The sequence below is a fragment of the Lynx rufus genome, unplaced genomic scaffold, assembly GCF_022079265.1.
Source record: "Lynx rufus isolate CCGP_SWC_20201006 ecotype Redwood Valley unplaced genomic scaffold, mLynRuf1.p SCAF_19, whole genome shotgun sequence".
Lineage (NCBI taxonomy): Eukaryota > Metazoa > Chordata > Mammalia > Carnivora > Felidae > Lynx > Lynx rufus.
In genome coordinates, this window is record NW_025814833.1 from 4,918,762 (window position 1) to 4,940,231 (window position 21,470).

Here is a 21,470-nt window from a genome sequence, read left to right on the forward strand (position 1 = left end):
GGTCAGTGGTTTATGGTCACCCTGAGCTGCTTCAGGTGGAGTGGCCACCTCCCCCTTGGGCTGGGGAGGAAGTTCTGTCACTCCTGCTGGCCTCGGCAGGGCCCCCTCACCTGTGTGGCACCCTTGCAACTGACCCTGAGAGGTTCCCTCAGAGACCCGGCCTCCTGTGCCTCCGTGGGGCTGGCTGGGTATGGGAGTGAGCTCTGTGCTGGGGGCTCCCAAGGAGCAGGAACTTCTAGGGACGATGTGAAGAGCCGGTGCAGGCCCCTGGGCCAGATCAAGTTCCCCTCAGGAATCTGGGAAGCTGGGGACTGGTAGAGGCCCTCTGGGAGCTGGTCAGAGTGGGGGCATTTTGTCATTAGGCCATAAATGAGCCTGGAGGATGGACGGGGCAGGGGGATCTGTGACACTCCATGCTCCGGTTCCTCCAGGGAGCCCCAGAGGCCTTCAAGCCCGGTTCCTCACTTCACAAGGGAGGAAGGAGACAGGCTTCCATCTTGCTCTCAGAGCTCTAGCTAGGTTTTGATTTGATTTGGAAGGTAAAACTCAGAGAGAAGTTTGCCTTACTGTGGTGTCAGTCACTGGAGCCATGGGTCATGCTTCCAATAATGGATTTTATGAGGTCACTAAACTCTCCATCACATGTCTTAAACACCAGTCTATGTTAGGCATCATGAGGCTCAGGGTGTCTTTGCCCTGCTGAATCTCTCTGAGTCTCTATGTTTCTATCTGTGTAGGGGTCGGCACTTTTCAGGTTTGTAGGGATCAATATCTATGTGGACATGCAGGCTTAGATACATTTCTGAGTTCATGGAGTGTCTGAATGGGTTTTAAGAAAAATAAATGTTGGTCTATATGAACATGTGTAGCTTTTCTCTCTGTGTATGCTCAGTTAATAATTCTTCAGGTGAATTGCAAAGGCTATGTTTAACCCCTGGCTCCCTTCCCTCCCTGAGCTTTGTGAAGTTTAAGGCTCTGTTCTTACAGCAAAGGGGCCCTGTCTGGGGAGCCTGTTTAGACCTGTCTCTTCCTTTTGTTTGCTTTCTTTTTGTCTCTCTCTGGGGAAACCTGGCTCCTGAACCCTGGTTACCCCTCATTCCATTCTGGGCCCCACAGCATGTTTCTCCCTAGCTCCCTCCTTTGCTCCTAGCCTTGCTGGCATTCCCCCAGCAACATGCGAAGAGGGCAGCAATCAGTGACTGGTGTCAGCTCCAAGAGGGAACCCAACTAAAACAGTGGAATGCCAAGTCACTACAATTACTTGAACTAGCAAAGACATGCACAAGGACAGAGATCGTGGTTTCTTTGATATGGACAATAACCAAACATATACAGTAATCTCCCTGAGGTCCAAAGGAATGAGCATTTTTTTTCCCTTTGGGTTTTCCAAAATTAAAGACTAAAACTAAGCTTGTAAAACTGAGGATGAAAACATGTAAAAGCTGTCATAGCAAAGCCGAGTGCTTAGTTAACATCCACAGAATGAGCCTGCTATGGTCACAGCTGGTGATTCAGCCTAAGGACACAATTCTGAGGTACACTGCAGATACTGCCGCTGACCAAGCTTCAGAATTTGTCTCACGGGAAACAATGACTTCCTTCTTCCATGATTCCCAAACCCTACCTTTCACTCATAACTTCTGTAACAAAATGGGTCAAGTTAGGCAACAGAAGCTCTTTCAGGAGCCATGGGGTTGGCCTTTTCTCACTGGGCATGGCAATCTTCTCTTTAATCAAGACAAGGCTCACCTCAGTGCTGCCGACTTCACTGGGTTTGGGGATGAATTGTCCTCATTTGGGATCAGTAGGGACTAATTCATGGAGATACTCATTTCCAAGGAGTCAGAGGAATGTGAGGAAAGGAAGCTAGTACTCTCTTCCAGCTGATTAAAAACAATGAAAAGGTTATACACTCATCTAACGTGAAGACAAGCCCTCATTATCAAATCACTATTTTAGGTTAAGGTACATGTGTGTCTATGTGTGTGTTTATGATTGGAGAGAATCATTCAAAGAAAGATAGGATCTGAGCAGCAGAAAATGATGCAAAGTTTCCATTCTGGTGTTCTAGGGGATTTTGGATATGCCACTTAACCTTTAAAAATAGGGACCCTCTGGATTTCAGCTCAGGTCATGATCTCACGGTTCATGAGTTCAAGCCCTATGTCAGGCTCTCACGCTGATATCATGGAGCCTGCCTGGGATTCTCTGTCTTTCCCTCTCTCTCTGCCCCTCCCATACTCACACACTCTCTTTCTTTCAAAATAAATAAATAAAAGGGGCGCCTGGGTGGCTCAGTCGGTTAAGCATCCGACTTCAGCTCAGGTCACGATCTCACGGTATGTGAGTTTGAGCCCCGCGTCGGGCTCTGTGCTGACTGCTCAGAGCCTGGAGCCTGTTTCAGATTCTGTGTCTCCCTCTCTCTCTCTGACCCTCCCCCGTTCATGCTCTGTCTCTCTCTGTCTCAAAAATAAATAAATGTTAAAAAAAAATTAAAATAAATAAATAAATAAATAAAATTCAAAAAAATAAAAATAGGGAGCATTCTACTTACTATTATGTCTGGGACTCCAATCCACCCTGCACAACCCCCACCAAATGAATCTTCATAAAGAAACATTTTTGTTATAATATTAAAAAAATAGTTTGGTCGGGAAACCTGGGTGGCTCAGTCAGTTAGCGTCTGACTCTGGCTCAGGTCATGATCTCACAGTTCATGAGTTCGAGACTTACATTGGGCTCTGTGCTGGCAGTGCAGGGCCTGCTTGGGATTCTCTCTCTCTTTCCTCTCTCTTTGCCCCTTCTCCAGTTGTACACATGGGCACTCTCTCTCTCTCAGATAAATAAATAAACTTAAAAAAATACTTTGCTTAATCACTCCAGTCCATACCAATATCTCCTTTTAAGGACTTGTGCTCTGCCTTTCAGATTTCCAATCAGATGTAGTGCTGTGTAGTGAAGCACTGTTGTGTGTGTGTGTGTGTGTGTGTGTAGTCTCCCTAAATGAGGTCTGGCACTTGTAATATGTTTGCATTCCCCACAGTGCCTGCACCAATATTTAGCCCCCAGAGTGCTTTCTTAAATCTTGTCTAATGGGCTTGAGCCTCACACAACACAGTGAGGAAAACAAAATACAGAACATAGTCTAGGACTTCTACCTCTATAAATAAAGGTAGTCATTAAACAAATGGCTATGTGCCCCATTTGTTAAAATAAAAGCTCTTTTGAACAGACGACAGTGAAGCAAATTTCTGCAAAGCAGTGCACATTTTTTTCCCATCCACTTCTGCTATAGCTTAAGAGAGATGCCATGCAATTAATTTTCTCGAACATTCTTGCAAGACTTACATTAAGACAAGGCTTCTAAGAATAGACACCAAATTACTTCCCTGATATATTCTTGGTAATTTCATCTACATACATTTCTAACTCCATTGCAGTGAACTTCCGTACAATGAGTGGCCTACATAGAGGGAGGGACCTACACCAGAACTATAAAGACTGACATGATTCCTCCTGGCAAAACGTGTAGTCACAGATGAAATCCAGGCTTTCCTTATGCATATGTTTTATTTCTTTAACTTTTATTTTACTTTTTAAAATTATTTTATTAAACACATTTTTTAATGTTTATTTTTGAGAGAGAGAGAGACAGAGAGAGAGAGAGAGAGAGAGAGAGAGGAGGAGAAGGAAGGGCGGCAGAGAGAGAGGGAAACATAGAATCCAAAGCAGGCTCCGGTCTCCAGGCTCCAAGCTATCAGAACAGAGCCCAACGCAGGGCTTGAACTCACAAACCATGAGATCATGACTTGAGCCAAAGTCAGATGCTCAACCGACCGAGCCACCCAGGCACCCCATATTTCTTTAACTTTTAAAAGACAGGAGTATTAGGAAAACATTTTAAAACCCACACAAGAGTATAAACAGATGCTATCCACACAGGAGTTATTTCTCACTAGGCGTGGGGAAGGACTACTCATTTACTGATACCTGGTCTATGTCTTAGCAGATTTTCTCCACCACAAGTGTCCCTCCATTTACAACCATCCAGCCAAAATTGGCTCATCTGATTATGGCCACGGGATTAAGAGGACATTTGGCATGACGGAAAGAACACTGAGCAGGAGAATGGAATATTTCTTTCGAATCCAGCTATGCTCCTTACAAAGGACCTTGGGAAAGTCTCTTAACGTCTCTGAAACTTTTTCTTCTAAAAGTCTTCATATTCAGAGTGAGGGTAAGGGATTTCACAAGCATGCTGAGAAAGCCTTTTATAAACTGTGATATGTCACTTAGGGCTTGGATCCAACCTTCTAGGCTTGAAATTTTATGATTTTAAAATTTCTTTACTGCCTCACGTTTCCCAACTCTTGATATCCCTATTGCTTTATTTTATATAAAGTTGCCAAGGTAGAGCTCTAAAGTTGGTGGCATGGCCATTCTACAGGGAAAGAGCAAAAGACAACAAGATAGTTATTTTTCTCTTAAAGTTCTTTTGCCTCTGCTTGTGGGTCCCCACCTATTGTAAATATGGTCTAGGTCAGTGGCCTCCAAAACTTTCTGATTGCATACTTTTCTCAGATTAAAAAATTTGAGCATGCTTCTTCTCTTTATCTTTGTCTCTCTGTATAATATATATATATATAATATATATAAATATAATATATATTTATATATTACACACAATGTTATGAATAATTATTTAAATCATATACATGTCCTACTCCACATATATATTATGAAACACATAATAAATAGAAAATATAAGAAGATGAAATAAATAGCATGTCAAATGTCTTGTCAGGATGGCTTCATTATATTTTTAGCTAACATTTCAAGATTCTATATACACTTAGGACAAGAATTTTCATTATTGAGAATGGGTATAAATCCATATTTTATATAGTCTTCTTGATTATTCTTGCATTACTTTTTTGCCAACTTCCTGTCTGATATAATTAGCTTTAACCTTTTAATGAAGCTGATGGAAAAACTCGGTCTAGGAGTAGAAGTGTGATCACTGCCATCTTCACATGCTTACGTTGTTAGTATTATCTTCGATACATGGTTTATTTGCAGGAGTCTTCTTAAACTATCCATTTTGTGAGGGTTAATGGAGTTAGACAATATAAACCATAAATCCACTTAACTGGGCCCCAGGAAATAGCAATATCTCTGGTATACATATAGGGAAAAAATGTGAGGGCACCAGGGTCACCCCTTCTATCTTGTGGGCTCCCACTCTTCTCTTGGAATACCTATGGAGCATATGCAACTGGAAAGGTGAAGACAGGCCCCCACCTGGTTAGGGTGCCTGTGTATTACATATTTGAAAGGCTTAAAATAGCAGTAATAATAGCTAACACGAACACTAGTGCTTAGTGTGCCACACACTGTTTTTTTTTTTTAATTTAAAATTTTTTTTAATGTTTATTTATTTTTGAAGAGACAGAGACAGGATGCGAGTGGGTTATGGGCAGAGAGAGAGGGAGACACAGAATCTGAAGCAGGCTCCAGGCTCCGAGCTGTCAGCACAGAGTCTGATGCAGGGCTCAAACTCACGAGCTGTGAGATCATGACCTGAGTCGAAGTCGGACGCTCAACCAACTGAGCCCCCAGGCGCCCCTGCCACATACAGTTTTAAACACTTTACATAAATTAAATAACTTAATCCAAATCTTAATTGCTTTCTAGACTTTCTCAACTTAAGTTGGAAGTTGTAATATTTACACCCTTATGGACTGACTTCCATGCACTGCACTCCTCCCCCCTCCAATTTTGAAGACCACTCATCCAGGCTCTGAGGTTTAGAATCTCCGGATAAGTGGGTATGCATCTATAAAGTACATCACAGCAACTCTTCCTTTGTTTTTAAGTTTTATTTATTTATTTATTTATTTATTTATTTAGAGAGTTCACGAGTGAGGAAGGAGTAGGGAGAGAGAGAATCCCAAGCAGGCTCTGTACTGTCAGCACAGAGCCTGTCACAGGGCTCGAACTCACAAACCGTGAGATCATGACCTGACCCAAAATCAAGAGTTGGATACCTAACTGACTGAGCCACCCAGGCACCCCCATAGCAACTCTTTCTGATGTCCTGCTGCTGTAGTTCTCAAGCCTTTTGATAGATGACAAAAAGGACTGGTACCACAAGAAATGATCCCAGGGAACTAAAGGCAGAGGGGAGGAACTGAGTGAGAAGGCCACAGTGGAGCAAATGGTAAGGAGGGATGGACAGCTAGAAATGCTGAAGCAAGAGGTGAGGAAGCATGGATGGAGAAAGGAGGAAGTTCATAAAGGGGTAAACAGCTGACAAGGGAAGATGAGGACAGACTCCGTGAGGAGAGAATATGTCACATACTGGCATGCAAGAAGTTCACCCAAGGCTTGATATCCAATGTCTCTGACATATTGGTTAGCAAGCCAAGCCAAGGAAAACTAAGTGGTCTCAAAAGGTTTGTGCACACAACTCCTCACCAGGTGCACAGTGTGCACCTGCCTCCTCTCGTCAGAATAGTCTATGTAACTTATTCAAGCAATGCAAGGGTAGAGCAACAATTAACCTAAACAGTGGGTCTATGAAGCCATAACTGTAAGAAGAGTGATTCCCAGGCAAGGCAGGGAAGATATTTGGGGGGTGTGGATGGTGAGGAGATAGCCCTGTGATACTTTTCAAGTCACACCAGTCAGATGACCAAGGAGGGGGAGGACTGCACATTCCTGCAGGAGTGCAACTTCACCTGTTCGGAGCTTCCAGCACCAGCAGTAAAAAGCCACAGCAAGTGATTTACATCAGAGGCAGCTGCCAGGACATCACTCCACATGGTAGAACACTGTCAAACATTGCCTTCCAAATCTCACGGCAACACTAGAGAGCACGAGAAGACACTTTAGGGGAAAGGAACTGTCACAGTACAGTACAGTAACAGTGTCTGACTTAGATGATCCGAGCTGGTGGGTATCTTGAGGTTACTCAGCACAAGCTCTTCATTTTACTGATAGGTAAACAAAGACCCTGAGAAGGGGAAGCATCAGCCCAAAGTCATCTAGTTAGCAACGCTCAGGCATGGCACTTGGGTCTCTGGATATCTAGAGCGGTGCTCTTGATTCCATAGCTGTGTATTATCTTCTCCTCCAGCTCTTTGGCTCCTTTCTAACAGAAGCCTCCCTCACTAGTATGGATAATATATTCCACAAATCCCACACTACCCCAAAATGATCAAAGAAGGGATTAAGATAACCACAAACATCTGCTGGGCTATGAATGCATCTTGATTCAGCTCAGAGACACTACACTTTAACATTATCATCAATTATCCTCGATCTAAATAACTACGGTATATTTAAATACACAGAGACTTTTAATTTTTTTTATCTCCCCCCTAGTACTACCCAATGGCTACTTCCCTGCACAAAGGCTATTCCTCTCCTCCCACAAGGGAGCAAAACAAGGGAAACTGAAGACCATCAACTTTGCATAAAGCTAAGAGGCTTTAAGCAAAAGGTTTGGTGGAGAGGAGAATGCAATCAATGTCAAAAAGAAAGTCTGTGATTATCTTTGACTCACAATTATTCAAGAATGTCCTCATCTTGGAGGAAGGACCAATTGCTGGTAGCAAAATAAAAGCATTCTGCCAAGTCCCTTGCCTTGGCAGGCACAGATTAAAAAGCAATCAGACAAAAAAAGAGGTCAGGGTCAAAAATTCTGAGGAGTTAGGTAGAACAGAATCCCAAAGCAAGCTATAGGAACCAGAGTGGAAAAGAGCTGGGGCCCTTATGGCTAACGGGATCTAAAAATGATATGGAAATGACTGCCCTGGCTCCTTGCCTTCTTTTAGCAGGAGGGATTCCTCCCTAGACAGCGCATTCTCATCTGCTTCATGGCAACTTCATGGCCAACCCAGGATGTGGAGAGTAGGGCTAGACCCATACTCACCAAATTGGTTGGACAGTTGGCCAGTCATTCATGAAACTGTTTGTAGTGCCTACTGCCCCTTCGGAGTCTAAAATAACCCAGTGTCTGTCCTTTAGGAATTCATAATATAGGGGAGGGCAGACAAGTCAATATAGATTGCTGTGTTCAGCATGAAGGGAATGAAGAGAACGTAGATAACCTCAGCCTTGCATATGGTGGAAAGCTTCATGAGGAGGTTCTAAAGCCTGTGTAAGGTTTTAAAGAATGGGTAAATAGAAGCAAGTCAGCAGAGAGAGGGTAGAGCTAGTGGAAGGAGAGTACATGGAAATGGAATAGCAGGTAGAAACCCTAGATCCTATGAAATAACAGCAGGTTGTGTGAACTATAAAGAGTTCAGCTCATGTGTATGTCCTGGCTTTGTTTTCCGAAGGAGGAGGCTCCAACGAGAGATAATGTTGGAGAAGCAGTGAAGTTCCAGGCCACATAGGACTTTGTAAGCCCTACTAGAACTAAGATTTTATTGTGAGATCTATGGGGAGCCACTGAAGGATTTTGAGCAAGAGTTTCATGATCATATTTATGTTTTGGAAAGATTATGATAGCAGAGTGGCAAATGAATGGAAAAGAGTGAGACTGGTGATTCAGAGACCAGTCTGGAGGCTATTAGGGTAATTCAGACAAGACATTATATAGGTCTGGAGTGGACAGACAGGTATGGAGAAGAGCGGATGAATTTGGGCTTTGTTTAGGAAGATGTGGGCAGAATGTGAAGATGAATTGGAGGTGGTAGTGAAGAAAAGAAAAAACAATTCCCAGGTTTCTGGCTTGAGCAAATAAAGTGCTTGGTGGTGCCATTTGCTGAGATAGAGAAGACATAGCTAAGACTTAGAAAGGGACATGTCTGGTGGGGATTGATAGTTGAATTCTGTATGAGGTATGGTTGTGGTGCAAGTAGAAATCCAAGCAGAAATTGACTGTGCTGACCTGAAGCTAAGGAAAAAGGTCTGAGCGAAAGATACAGATTTAATATTTATCATTGTATTGGTGGGAGTGGAAATCCCTGGCATATATGAAACTACTTTGGGAGAGGCCTACAGCGAGAAGAGAACTAGGCTGAGGACAAAACCCTGGGGAGTCCCAAATTGTAGGGAAAAAACTAGGAGAGAACATTATGAAATCCAAGGGAACAGAGAGTTTCAGGAAAGAAGAAGGTATCTCGTGCGGTAGAGAAGTGAAGGAAGATTTTTTTAAAAATGAAAAATGTTCTTTGGGTTTGGCAGCAAGCAGGTTACTGGTGACCAGTGTTTCCAGTGAGGCCAGCCCGTGGAGGGCTGAAGAGTAGGTGGGGCAATGAAGGCAAGAAGCTTGAGTGCAGGCAGCTGGAGCAAGGCCTGGCCACCCAAGGAGGTCATGTGCAATATGAGCTCTGACTGTGGAGCAATTAGAGGATAAGGACATTGGTGTGTGTGGCAGTGGTTGGTCTGCACAGGGGTGTGGGGGGGTGGGTACATAGGGAGAAGGGAAAGATGCACATAAACATTGCCTAAATCAGGAGCCAATGGAGAGGCCTCTTGGTAGCCATGGAACCAGGCAGCTGACACAGGGAACGCCAGCTGTTTGCAGGAGGAGAGTAAAAACAAAAACAAAAACAAAAACAAAAACAAAAACAAAACAAGACAAAACAAAAACTTAGTGGTTAATGCATCTGGTCCTGGAATTCATGGGAAACACACAGTTTCTGACAGAGAAGCAGCAGGATGCAGGCATGAGATGAGGATTTAAGAAATCTGTGCTGTTTCACGCGTAACTCTCTAGCTAGGACATAGTCGAAAAACAGGGGCACACAGCCCTTATCGGGGTTGGGAGGAATCCAAATATTCCCTGTGGCTTGGAATAATCTATGATAATGTTCCTTTAGATGGCATGGATAATTAGGAGCTCAATGTGATATATAAATGCCAGAACACTGTTAAAACAGGGAAAATTCTGAAATATTAAAATTTTTTAATGTTTATTTTTCAGAGAGAGAGAGAGAGAGCACAAGCGGGACAGGGTCAGAGAGAGAGGGAGACACAAAACCTGAAGCAGGTTCCAGGTTCTGAGCTGTCAGCACAGAGCCCTATGCAGGGCTCAAACCCACGGACCTTGAGATCACGACCTGAGACAAAGTCAGAAGCTTAACCAACTGAGCCACCCAGGTGCCCCTGCAATACTATTAAGGAATAACAGGCTCAGAACAGAACAGTCCCACCTGTTCCCGATTCAGACAAACACGCCGATGGAAAAACAAAGCAGAGGTAGCTTGCAAATCCAGTAGGGAAGACTTGGGAAGAGATGAAAATGGAAAACTGATATATTTTGTTCAATCTAACGTAAAAAAAAAAAATACTAGGGAAGAGAAAAAGTCCAAAGAACAGTTCTCCCATAAAATAAAACATATCCCCGAGACAGGAAACTGAAAGTCAAATAGTAAGTCCAAATTGCAATGTCTGGGGGGAAAATATCCTTTCTTATTTTTTCAATGTTTATTTATTTTTGAGAGAGAGCAAGACAGAGCAGGAGTGGGGGAGAGGCAGAGAAAGAGGGAGACACAGAATCCAAAGCAGGCTACAGACTCTGAGCTGTCAGCACAGAGCCCGACACAGGGCTCCAACCCACGAACCTTGAGATCCTGACCTGAGCTCTGACACTTAACTGACTGAGCCACCCAGGTGCCCCTCCCTTTCTTTAACATTAGCAGGGGTGCCATTTTATAAAGTCGCTGTTCTCCTAACGTAGGCTAAATAAAGTTTAGCCACTAACAGGCTAGGGAGCTTGGGCAAAATCACTTATCAGTTTCTTTACTTGTTGCATGGAGCTCATACGGACCCTGGGAGAAGATGCTTTGGAAACATACAGAGCAGTGCAGCAATGCTAGCCAGAGGCTGTTACCAGGCAGGGCAAAGTTTCAAGAAGGCAGTTTGAGAGAGCATAAGCCAGAAACGGGTTGGATTGCAGTTGTGTGCAGGAGTGCTAGGTGTTGTGTAAATGTCCTAGTCAGTTCAAGAGGCCTCTGGCAAAGGAAAAGTACACGCTGCCTGGCAAGCTATGTGCTTGATGTTTCCCCAAGGCAGAAGACGGGAGAGCCAAGGGCTGCAGCATATCTCAGGGGTGACCCAGTGTTCTGTTCCCCTCCCAGCTCACCGAGCTCGAGAGGAACAGCTTGAAATCCGAATGGGGCCCGCTGCTCGGCTAAGGAAAACAGTCTCAAATCTTTCTGACATCTGCACAAAAGGGGTACCAAGAGGCTGCCCTGCAGGGTCAACAGTGCTGGGGCCAGTTTAAACAATCCTGCTTGGCCCTGGGAACACAGGAGGGTAGGGGGGAAAGACTAAAAGGGACCTGGTGGCCCAGGCGGCTTCAAGCATCCGTGTTCACAGGGTCTGCCCCACGTGCACCGGCCTCCTGATCTATCTGGGAAATAGGACATCCCTGGTCTTAACTCATGAAATACAGCTTGGTCTGGCTCAATAACCTTGACAAACGTTCCCAGCAACTTCAGACTTCACAAATAAACTTTAGGACCATGTTTAACTGTGCAGACTCTGAATCTTTTAAATAGTGAAAAAAAATCCTTGTGGTGATATTTTATTTTCCTCAGTCCCACATCCCTTCAACCACTCATGTTTTCAAAGGAGAAGACAGACTAGGGCTCCAGATGTTTGGAACCCAAATGAGAGCTCCATACTGAGGAAGTCCACTGCCTTCCATCTTCAAAGATCAAAATCTCAGCCAGAGGTTAAACAATGAGGTCACCTTAGTCATGTGTATCTGGTGTAGGACTAACCTCTGTTCAGATATATAAGAAGATTTTCTACTTTTGGGGTGCCTGGGTGGCTCAGTCAGTTAAGTGTCTGACTTCGGCTCAGGTCACGATCTCACGGTTCGTGGGTTCAAGCCCCACATTGGGATCTGTGCTGACAGCTCAGAGCCTGGAGCCTGCTTTGGATTATGTGTCTCCCTCTCTCTCTTTACCCCTCCCCTGCTCACGCTCTGTCTCTCTCTGTCTCTCAAAAATGAATAAATGTTAAAAAAAAGATTTTCTACTTTTAAAGGCTCTGCAACCCAACAAACAGCCTGGATCTGCTTCTCAGTTCCCTGGTTGTGGGGTCTGACCAACCACCTCCTATATCCCCTGTAACCTGCCAGGAAATGCCCTTTTGTGTCAAACTTCAAATCTCATCAGTTTCACCTGGGCCATTTTTATTTATTATACCTTCGCAGAGGTAAAGTAAGTCAATAAGGATCACCCATGATGAAAGTAGGTAGAGGACATATCCAAGAGATTTGCAGAAGAAATACAAAATTTGTTCAATGAGTATGTCAAATAACACAACATCACATGCAGTCTGGGAATTGGGATGATTTTACCCATATCAGCAAAAATATCAAGTATTGGCAAGGGTATAGAAACGTGGGAGCTCTTGTACAATGCTGATGGGAGTGTAAATTGGAATGTTTTACAGGGTAAGTAAACATTAGCTTTGAAAATTAAAAATATCTATTATCTTATATCTGGAAATTCTGATCCTTAGTATCTATGCTAGACATAAGAACAAGATCTGTTCAAGGATTTCCACTGTATCACTGCCATTTTTTTTTTAATGGCAAACATTTGGGAAAAAACCTAAGTGTTCACCAAAAGGGGAATGAATGGCTGGGTTAAACTAAGGGATAGGGAAAAAGATCTTAAGAACATATCAAATGGCAGGGTGCCTGGGTGGCTCTGTTGGTTAAGCGGCTGACTCTTGATTTCAGCTCAGGTCATGATCTCACAGTTCGTTAGTTCGAGTCCTGTGTCAGGCTCCATGCTGACAGCATGTAACCTTCTTGGGATTCTTTCCCCCTCTCTCTATGCCCCTTCCACACTCATACACGCTCTATTTCTCTCCCAAAATAAATAAAATAAACCTTAAAAAAAGTGTTTTTCTAAAAATAAAACATATTAAATGGCTAAAAAATCCAAAAACTAAACAAGGCACAGAATATATACTTAGGATGGGGTTTGGGGAAAAAATACAGAAAATGAAACTAGTTTTATTCATATTTCTACATATCTCTGATTGTGTACAGGGAAAGACAAGGAAGACAATAGAGGGACTAGAGTCTCAAAGGAGACTTCTGCTTTGACTATATCACTTGCATGCTGCTTGAGAATGTATTCATATATTTATTATAGAATTATCTGTTTTCTGAAGTGTATCCTGATTGTAGATCAGAGGCAAAGGCATGGGCCCTGGTGACTACAGTGAACATGACTTCTCTGGAAGGCACCAGTGGGTAAAAGTAAATAGGCAAGAAATCAAAGGACCCAGGTAATAGTATGAATCTGTCATCAATTTGCTGTGTGACCCCAGGAAGTCATTTTCCTTCTCAGACTCTGCTTCCTCTGTACAATCGGTGGATAAGATGAGAAGCTCACTAAGATACTTTCTCTTTCTGATATTTTAGGATTCTCTAAGTCAATGCCTTTAATGTATAATGGATCTTGTTGTCCCTTTTGATGAGGAGACAGCTTTTTCTCTTCCTTCAAATTCTGGCATAGTTTGATATTTCACTTTACTCTAAATGGAAGATAACGAAAGAGAAGGTGGAGTGGTCACTCTGTTCCCTGTTTGGCTATGTTTTGAGGATTTGGTTGACCTATTTATGCTACCTCTCTTTGACAGCGGAAGCTCTTAGGCTTGAGTGTGATGAGATTACAGACACAATGCGGTAAGTCAGAAGATATGAATTCTAAACGGTGGCCATAAATCCCAGAAGCATAGATTCTATTTTATTTTTTCAAGATTGAACCCCCTCAAATGCTTTTTTTTATGAGTCGCGCTAAAGATGTAGGTTTGTTCTGTGAGAAGTATAGGTACAAATTATCTGGAGTAATGCTTCCCATATGCATATACAGGGACTGATGGAAATGCTGTGCCAATGCACTGTGCTCATTGCAATCTGCACTGTTTGAACTGTGCCTTGCTAATAAGGAACAAGACACTGAATACATCACATCATGCTTTTAAACAAATCCTAAGTTTTAATGTAATATCAATAAATCATTCTTTGTGTGCAATAGTCATCCATATTTTTGGATGTTAAGGCTACCCTGTAAACCCTTGATTTTTGATGAGTCACATCCCTAGTCTGTAGATAACAATTGGACCACTTGTTTCCCAGAGAGAAGAACCAAGTTGATACAAATGAGCTATGAGGAGTGCCTGGGTGGCTCAGTGGGTTGAGTGTCTGACTCTTGATTTCGGCTCGGGTCATGATCTCACAGTTATGAGATCATGAGATCAATCCCCATGTTGGGCTCCATGCTGAGCGTGGAGCCTACTTGAGATTCTCTCCCTCTCTCCCTCTGCTTCTCTCTCCCACTTGGCACTCTCTCTGTCTAAAGTAAAAAATAATACAAAAAATTTTTAATGAGCTATGAAAATTTATGTATATCTACAAACATAATCTGGTTCTTCACCACCAAATTGGCTTTTGGAAGTACTTCAGATGAAACCTTGAGGAAACCTTGGCATTAAGTCAATGAAGGAAACCTCTTCCTGGTCCCTCAGGGACTTTGACCAATCTAGTTCTGCCTCTCAGTTGGCTAGCAAAGCTCCTTCCAGCTGGTCCTCATCACTTTTCTTGTTTGATGAAGTCATAAGAGTAAATTCTAAGCAGCCTAATTCTAAAGAAAACACACACACTTCAAGTCAAAATTCCTCTGACTATGTGTCTTTCAGCAATGGAAGAAGCAACTTACTCTCGCTCCTTTCTCAGGAAAGCATTTACAGCCTCCACTGCAGTCTTGGCCTCCACATGGCTTTCCATAAGACTTCTCTCCCTATTAAAAAAAAAGAGAGAGAGAGAGAGAGAGAGAGAGAGAGAGAAAAGTTAGTAAACTATGTGAACCAAGAAGCAATGTAGCCCCAGGGAACCTAACCCTTAGCCACCCTCCTCCTAACCAAGTAAATTTAGAGTGGCTTAATCATCTCATTTGATGGTAATGTTGAGTCATACTGGACTTGTGTATTTGTGTTCAGTGAGAAAGCAGTAGCTGTAGCAGAGAACTGGAGAGAAATTCAAGGTCTAGAAATGTAATGATAGATAAAAATGGCCACCCTGTACTCTGCTCTTGGAATTTTTCTCCTCAGGCTCTATTTGCAACACATCATTCAGACCTTACAGTAACAGTCCTGTGCCCAGTGAGATCCAAATTCCTCAGTTGGTACCATACAGTATACCCCAAAGTGTTCAATTTCCTTCTTTCTTATTTGCCTTACTATGATTATTATTATTATTACTAGCTCAATTTCTACAAAGCCGCTGCATGACCTGACATGTACTGACCCTGTCTAACCTCACCTTTTCACTCTTTCCCTGGCTCACTCTTCTTCAATCACACTGGTATTCATTCTATAAAAGCTTAAGCCTGTTCCTGCCTCAGGGCCTTTGCCCTTGCTGTTACTTCTGCCTGGAATGCTCTTCTAGATGCTTTTTATTGCTGGCCTCTTTTCATCATCCAGGTCTTAGTTCAATTGTCTATTCTCAGAAAGACTTTTCCTGACTACTCAACCTAAGGCAGCCCTATTACTTCCATCACATTACTATGCTATCCTTTCAACATTAACATCCCCTCTCCCCCCACTAGAATGTAAGCTGCATGTAAGTAACAGCCTTATCTATATTGTCTGATGTTATATCCCCAGTGTCTACAAGAGTGGATGGCACATAGGAAGTTTTGATGACCATATGAATGGAGCTGGGATTTGAACCCATATCTGACTAACTAAAAAGCCTTGACCTTAACCCTTATGTCTTAGAGTTTTCTAAGTCCTCTGTGTACCAGAGCCTCAATGCAAGGGCTCAAAAATGAGAAAAATGCCATTCTGACCCTATCCACCTTGGGAAAAAAGAGCAAAACATAAATTCTAACTATTATCTATAACAAGAACTTTATCTCTAGGGTGGATTTAGTATCATCCAACTTTTTTATTTAATATTGGCTATTTTTTTTCAAAAGAGAAGGGCATATTTATGAGCCAGTCTCATACTTAATCATTCTTGCCTCTTTGTACTGTGAGTCTTTTCCTAATCCCCAGGGAGCACTGTGAATTTCGCAGATGGTCTCTTATCTCTTTAGACATTCCCACAACACTTTATCACCACAACACCTCGGTAATAAGGTAGTGATGGCAGAGCTATGACAAAATATTGCTATTTTAGATTCCAAACACCTTCTTGATATGAGATATTTTATCTCTCTTATATGCCTTTGACATGGTAAGTGCTATTGTACACTTTCCAGTTTGCCCTCCATTTTATGGTATATAGGACAGGCAAGTATTCATAAGGGTGAGATCAAGAGGTGCTGTGGGAGGAGGAAGCAGGGGGCAGGCATAGGATAGAGAACAGAGAGACAGACCAGCTCTGAATTTAACCTTCACCCATGCTGTCACCTTTGCCTAATGTTGAGTACTATATTCCTTGGGATAGTGGATAATTTGCATTTGCTTCTACATATACTTCTGTATTTTACAAGTAATCTTCAATGAGCACATATAATTAGGAAGAAGAGCAATTATATTACTAAATGATAAAAGTCATCCTCTTTAAGGGAGAGGACTCACCAGGCATTGCCAAAGTTGAAGTGGTATCCATTTGGAGCTGTGGCCTACTTCCAAACAATGCCTTTTTGGTGTCCCATAAAATTTGCCTATCATGGACCAAAACTTTCAAGATTACTAGCATAGAGCAAGGAGGCCTAAAGCAACGGAGCTGGAGAACATAGAGGATAAAATCCTATTAACAGGCACTGAATAAAAATGTAAGGAACAGAAGCTAAGGTTTCTTGGGAACTTGGCTGAACAAGGAGGCAAAGACATCCAGCTAACAGACAGGAAGCCATCACTGCCCTCTGTCACTGGGGAAAGTAACTAGAGAAGGCCCACTGGCCACAAGGCAATTTCCTGTAATTCTGGCCCTGGCAGATCCCCCAGGAGTCTTCAATTACAGTGAGGGGGGAGGAATGAAAGGAGTTGTTTCCAGGGAACATGACAAGACCAGGCTCTGAGGAAGTTTCTTCCCTATCCTGGCTTGTCTGGGGATACTCCAACTCCTTCTCAACCAGACCACATCACTAGTGTCATTCCCATCCTGGAATTCTCTCTGGATTCCTCTCAAAACCCAACCCCTCCCTACATCCGCAGAAAATTAGAACTGGAAAGGCCCTGAGAGATCATCCAGTACAGCCATTCTTAATTCTATCAGACTGGCACACCATTTTTTTTATTGTGAATGTATATTATTCTTTCTTGGCATCTTGAAAAAAAATGCATAGGAATAAGTTATAATAAAGATGTAAGCAATACTTTAAAAAGCACATATTATGCCATAATTGTATTGCAAAGCAAAAACAAAAGCCATTTATAATGAAACAATATATATTCCAATATGTAAATGCTCATACATCACTATATTAGAAGATGGAATGAAGTTGTCAGAGGCTAGCAGCTCAGTGCAGAATCACTATGAATGGGACAGCTTGCTGAAGCAGAATGACACTGGGATGTGGTATTGGTGACTCAAGTACGATGAATAGTGTTGCTATTACTATGGTAATTCTCTGAAATGGTGAATAACTCCTGGTAAAGTTCTGGGGGAAAAAGTTCAATATTTCCTTTATTTACTGTGAAGGTTTTTTTAATATAAAAAATTTTTTTATGTTTATATATTTTTGAGAGAGAGAGAGAGACAGAGACAGAGCATAAGTGGGGGAGGGGCAGAGAGAGAGGGAGACACAGAATCCAAAACGGGCTCCAGGCCCTGAGCTGTCAGCACAGAGCCTGATGTGGGGCTTGAACCCACAATCTGTAAGGTCATGACCTGAGCCGAAGTCAGACACTTAATCTACTGAGTCACCCAGACGCCCCTATTTACTGTGTAGTTTTAATCAGTAATAATAAAACCAAGAAACAACTCATGGCAATATGTAGCATGTGGTTATGTTCTAGGCTCAGAAAATTATAAACAGTTTTCACTTCCCTGAATGTCCAGAAGTCTTCTAAATGGAGGGAAAGATATAAGACAATTCTTTGTAGTGTGTAGAACACCTATCATTCCTGGCTCCTACAAGAGCCACCCCCCTCCCCCTAATCATTTTAACAACGAAAACTGCCCTCACAATTTCCAAAATACCTCCTAGGGGTAGGATATTTCTGTTAAGAACTATAGTCTAAGCCACACCACTCATTTTACAGATAAGAGCTCTGAAGGAAATAACTTTGGTCCATGTCACACTGTTAGCAATTGTTATCCTAATTCCATATTCTTCCCACTATTCAAAACCCCTCAAGGCCAAATTCAGGTTCCATTTCTTCCATGAGTACTCCAGCTCAGTAAAAAGACACAGCAGGCACTGAGTATTCTGCCTATTGAACAAGTGTCACATGTTGCTGTGGGACAGCCCTTGCAATGTTTCTTAGGTTGCATGATTGAGAGTCTTGTTTCCTCAACCAAACAATAATGTTGATAAGAGAAAGATCAATATATTTTACCTCTTTGTATATTCCCACAGTATTAGAAGAGCATCCTAGGATCTAGTCATTACCTGAGGCAGTATACCTTAGTTAAGTGTATAAGCTCTGGAGTCAATCTGTATAGGCTTAAATCCCAGCCTAGATGGGATTGACCTTAGACAAGTGACCTAAAGTATGAAATGGAAATGGCAACAATATCTACTGTATAGGGGTTGGCTGGAGGATTCAAGAAGATAAAGCATGCAAAGCACAGTGCCTGGCTCACAGTAAGCACTTTGTGTCAGCTATTATTATTACATTAATATTAGCTGGGCCACACTGTTTGACATTCCTGTAACACTCGACTGCTCTCTGGAGCTGAGGGTCAAGTGATATGCAATGATATGTCCATGCCAGTTTGTCTATGGCTGATATCCACTCAGCTTGGTGAAGACATCCATTTGGATTGTTGATGTCTGCATATAATTGATTGTTAAATATTTTTAAGATCACCAGTATCTATCTATCACCAGTATCACATCTATCTGTTTGCTGATGCTGGTTCCTTTGTCTAAAATGCCTTCCCTATCCCTTTTCCCCATTCATCACAAACCAAACTTCTACACATTCTTCAAAACCCAGCCCAAACATCATCTTCTTGGTGAAGACCTCACCCCACCACCACCACCAATTTTTGCCTTTCGGTAATTTCTGGAAGAAGTTTTTACTCCCTCCTCTTTGCTATATTTGACACAACACATTTTGGTTCTGCCATCAGACTGGAAATAGAACTCTGTTTTATTCTTCTCTTTAGCCCTTGCATAAGCAGGTACTTGGTAAAGGGCTGTGAAATAATTGATCTCACAACAATGGAGTTACAAGTGTTAGACTGGCTCTGCTTGGTATTCTCCCTCTCCCTTTGGTTTCCTGAAATAGACATTTACATCACAGTGTCCCTTCCAGAAGTCAGTATGTTTTTCCAGGCATCACCAGTGCTTTCTGTCAGGAGTGGTGGCAGGGATGACAATGACGCAAAAGGTAACCAGGAAGCAAGAGATGTGATGTAAGAATATAAGAGCAGCTTAGCTTAGCTGGAGTGGCTGAACAGTTGGCCAAAGTGATTTACTCTTGTGAGAAGATCCTCCAGAAGCGTAGGTCACAGGAAGCTGGCTGTGCAACATTTTATCTTGACCATTCATTCAACAAATGTTTATTAAGCATCTACCATGTGCTAGGTACTGCACTAGACATGGCAGCTAGAGGCTGTATCATACAGCCACAGGTGAAACCAAATCCCCGCTGTCATGGTGTTTGCAATCCAGAGGGGAAGACAAACAGTAAACAAACAAATGCTACATCTATATTTGTCCAATCATATGTGTTACAGAGGAAAATAAGGGCATGGCAAGAATGACACAAAATGTTGTAGTCAGCTTGTTACTGTATATAGGAAAGTCAGGGAAGGCTTTGCTCATAAGGTAACTTCTGAGCAGAGAACAGTGTTTCTTCAAGCATGGTCCTTGGGCCAGTGTCATTAGCCCTGGAAACTTATTAGAAATGTGAATTATTGCCCCCTTCCAGACCTAATCAATCATAAATTTCAGAGTGGGACCCAGCAATCTGTGTTTTAACAAGCACTTTGGGTGTTTCTACTGCACGGTAAAGTCTGAGAATCTCTGCTATAGAAAATGAGGGAGAGAGCTAGGTAGTAATCTGGGGTAAGAGTGTTCCGGGCAAAGGGAAGAGCAAGAGCAAAGGCAGTAGATGAGAGAACATGCTTGATGTTTGGCTGAGCAGCAAGGAGGCCAGAGTGCTGGAATGGAATAAAGGGAATAGAAATGATGAGGAGGTCAGAGATGTAGCAGGAGCCAGATCATCAAAGATTTTAGAGACCACTCTAAGAACTTTGCCTTTGGAAACAAATGAGCAAAGAAAAAAGAGAGAGAGAAAGACAAACCACGAAACAGACTCTTAACTCTAGAGAACAAACTGATAGGACAGGGGAGGTGGGTGGGGAAGATGGGAGAAATAGGTGATGAGGATTCAGGAGTGGTCTTGTGATGAGCACCTGGTGATGTATGGAAGTGCTGAATTACTCTATTGTACACCTGAAACTAACATAACACTGCATGTTAATTAACTGGAATTTATTTATTTTTTGCTTATGTTTATTTTTTTAATTGCTGGGACAAAGATGGAATTTTATTTTATTTCTTTAAAATTTATTTATTTATTTTGAGGGGCACCTAGGTGCCTCAGTTGGTTGAATGTACAACTTCAGCTCAGGTCATAGGCTCTATGCTGATAGCTTGGAGCCTGCTTGGGATTCTGTGTCTCCCACTCTACCTGCCCCTCCCTTGCTTGTGCTCAAGAGAGAGAGACAGAGACAGAGACAGAGACAGAGAGACAGAGAGAGACAGAGAGACAGAGACACACACACACACAGAATATGGCAGAGAGGGCAGAGAGGGGAGAGAGAGAATCCCAAGCAGGCTCTGCGCTGTCAGCATGGAGCCCGATGCCAGGCTTGAACTCACGAACTGTGATATCATGACCTGAGCCAAAGTCAAGAGTCAGATGCTTAACAAACTGAACCACCTAGGTGCCCCAGCTAACTGAAATTTAAATAAAAACGTTTTAAAAAGAATGGTTTTGAGCACAGGAGTGACATCTCCTGTTGGAGGAGGTGGCCTTCATGGGCATCAAGAATTTTGGTTTTGAGATATCTATTAGACATCTAAATGGAGAAATCAGCTAGCTAGCTGGCTATGGAATCTGGAGTCCCAGGGAGCATGGCTAGCTTAGACATGTACACATGGTACTTTAGTCAGTAATGACTCCACTATGTTGTAGTAAAAAAAACCCAAATCTCAGTGGTTTAATGCAACTGAGGTTTATTTTTTGTTCATGTCATGATTCAATGAGGGATAGGCAGGTCTCTTTAGTGGTTTCTTTCCAAACGTGATTTGAATTTCCAAGATGCCTATGTCTAGCAACTCTACTACCTCAGATGC

At 42.5% G+C, this 21,470-nt stretch overlaps 1 protein-coding gene across 1 annotated transcript in view; it reads right to left on the bottom strand.

Annotated features, from left to right (window-relative positions):
• Window positions 1-21,470, bottom strand: part of COL4A6 (collagen type IV alpha 6 chain) — a 295,437-nt gene that overhangs the window by 148,709 nt on the left and 125,258 nt on the right. The window contains exon 3 of the mRNA XM_047082051.1: window positions 14,703-14,783. Coding sequence (XP_046938007.1) covers window positions 14,703-14,783 — 81 coding nt within the window. The remainder of the gene's footprint in view (window positions 1-14,702; window positions 14,784-21,470) is intronic.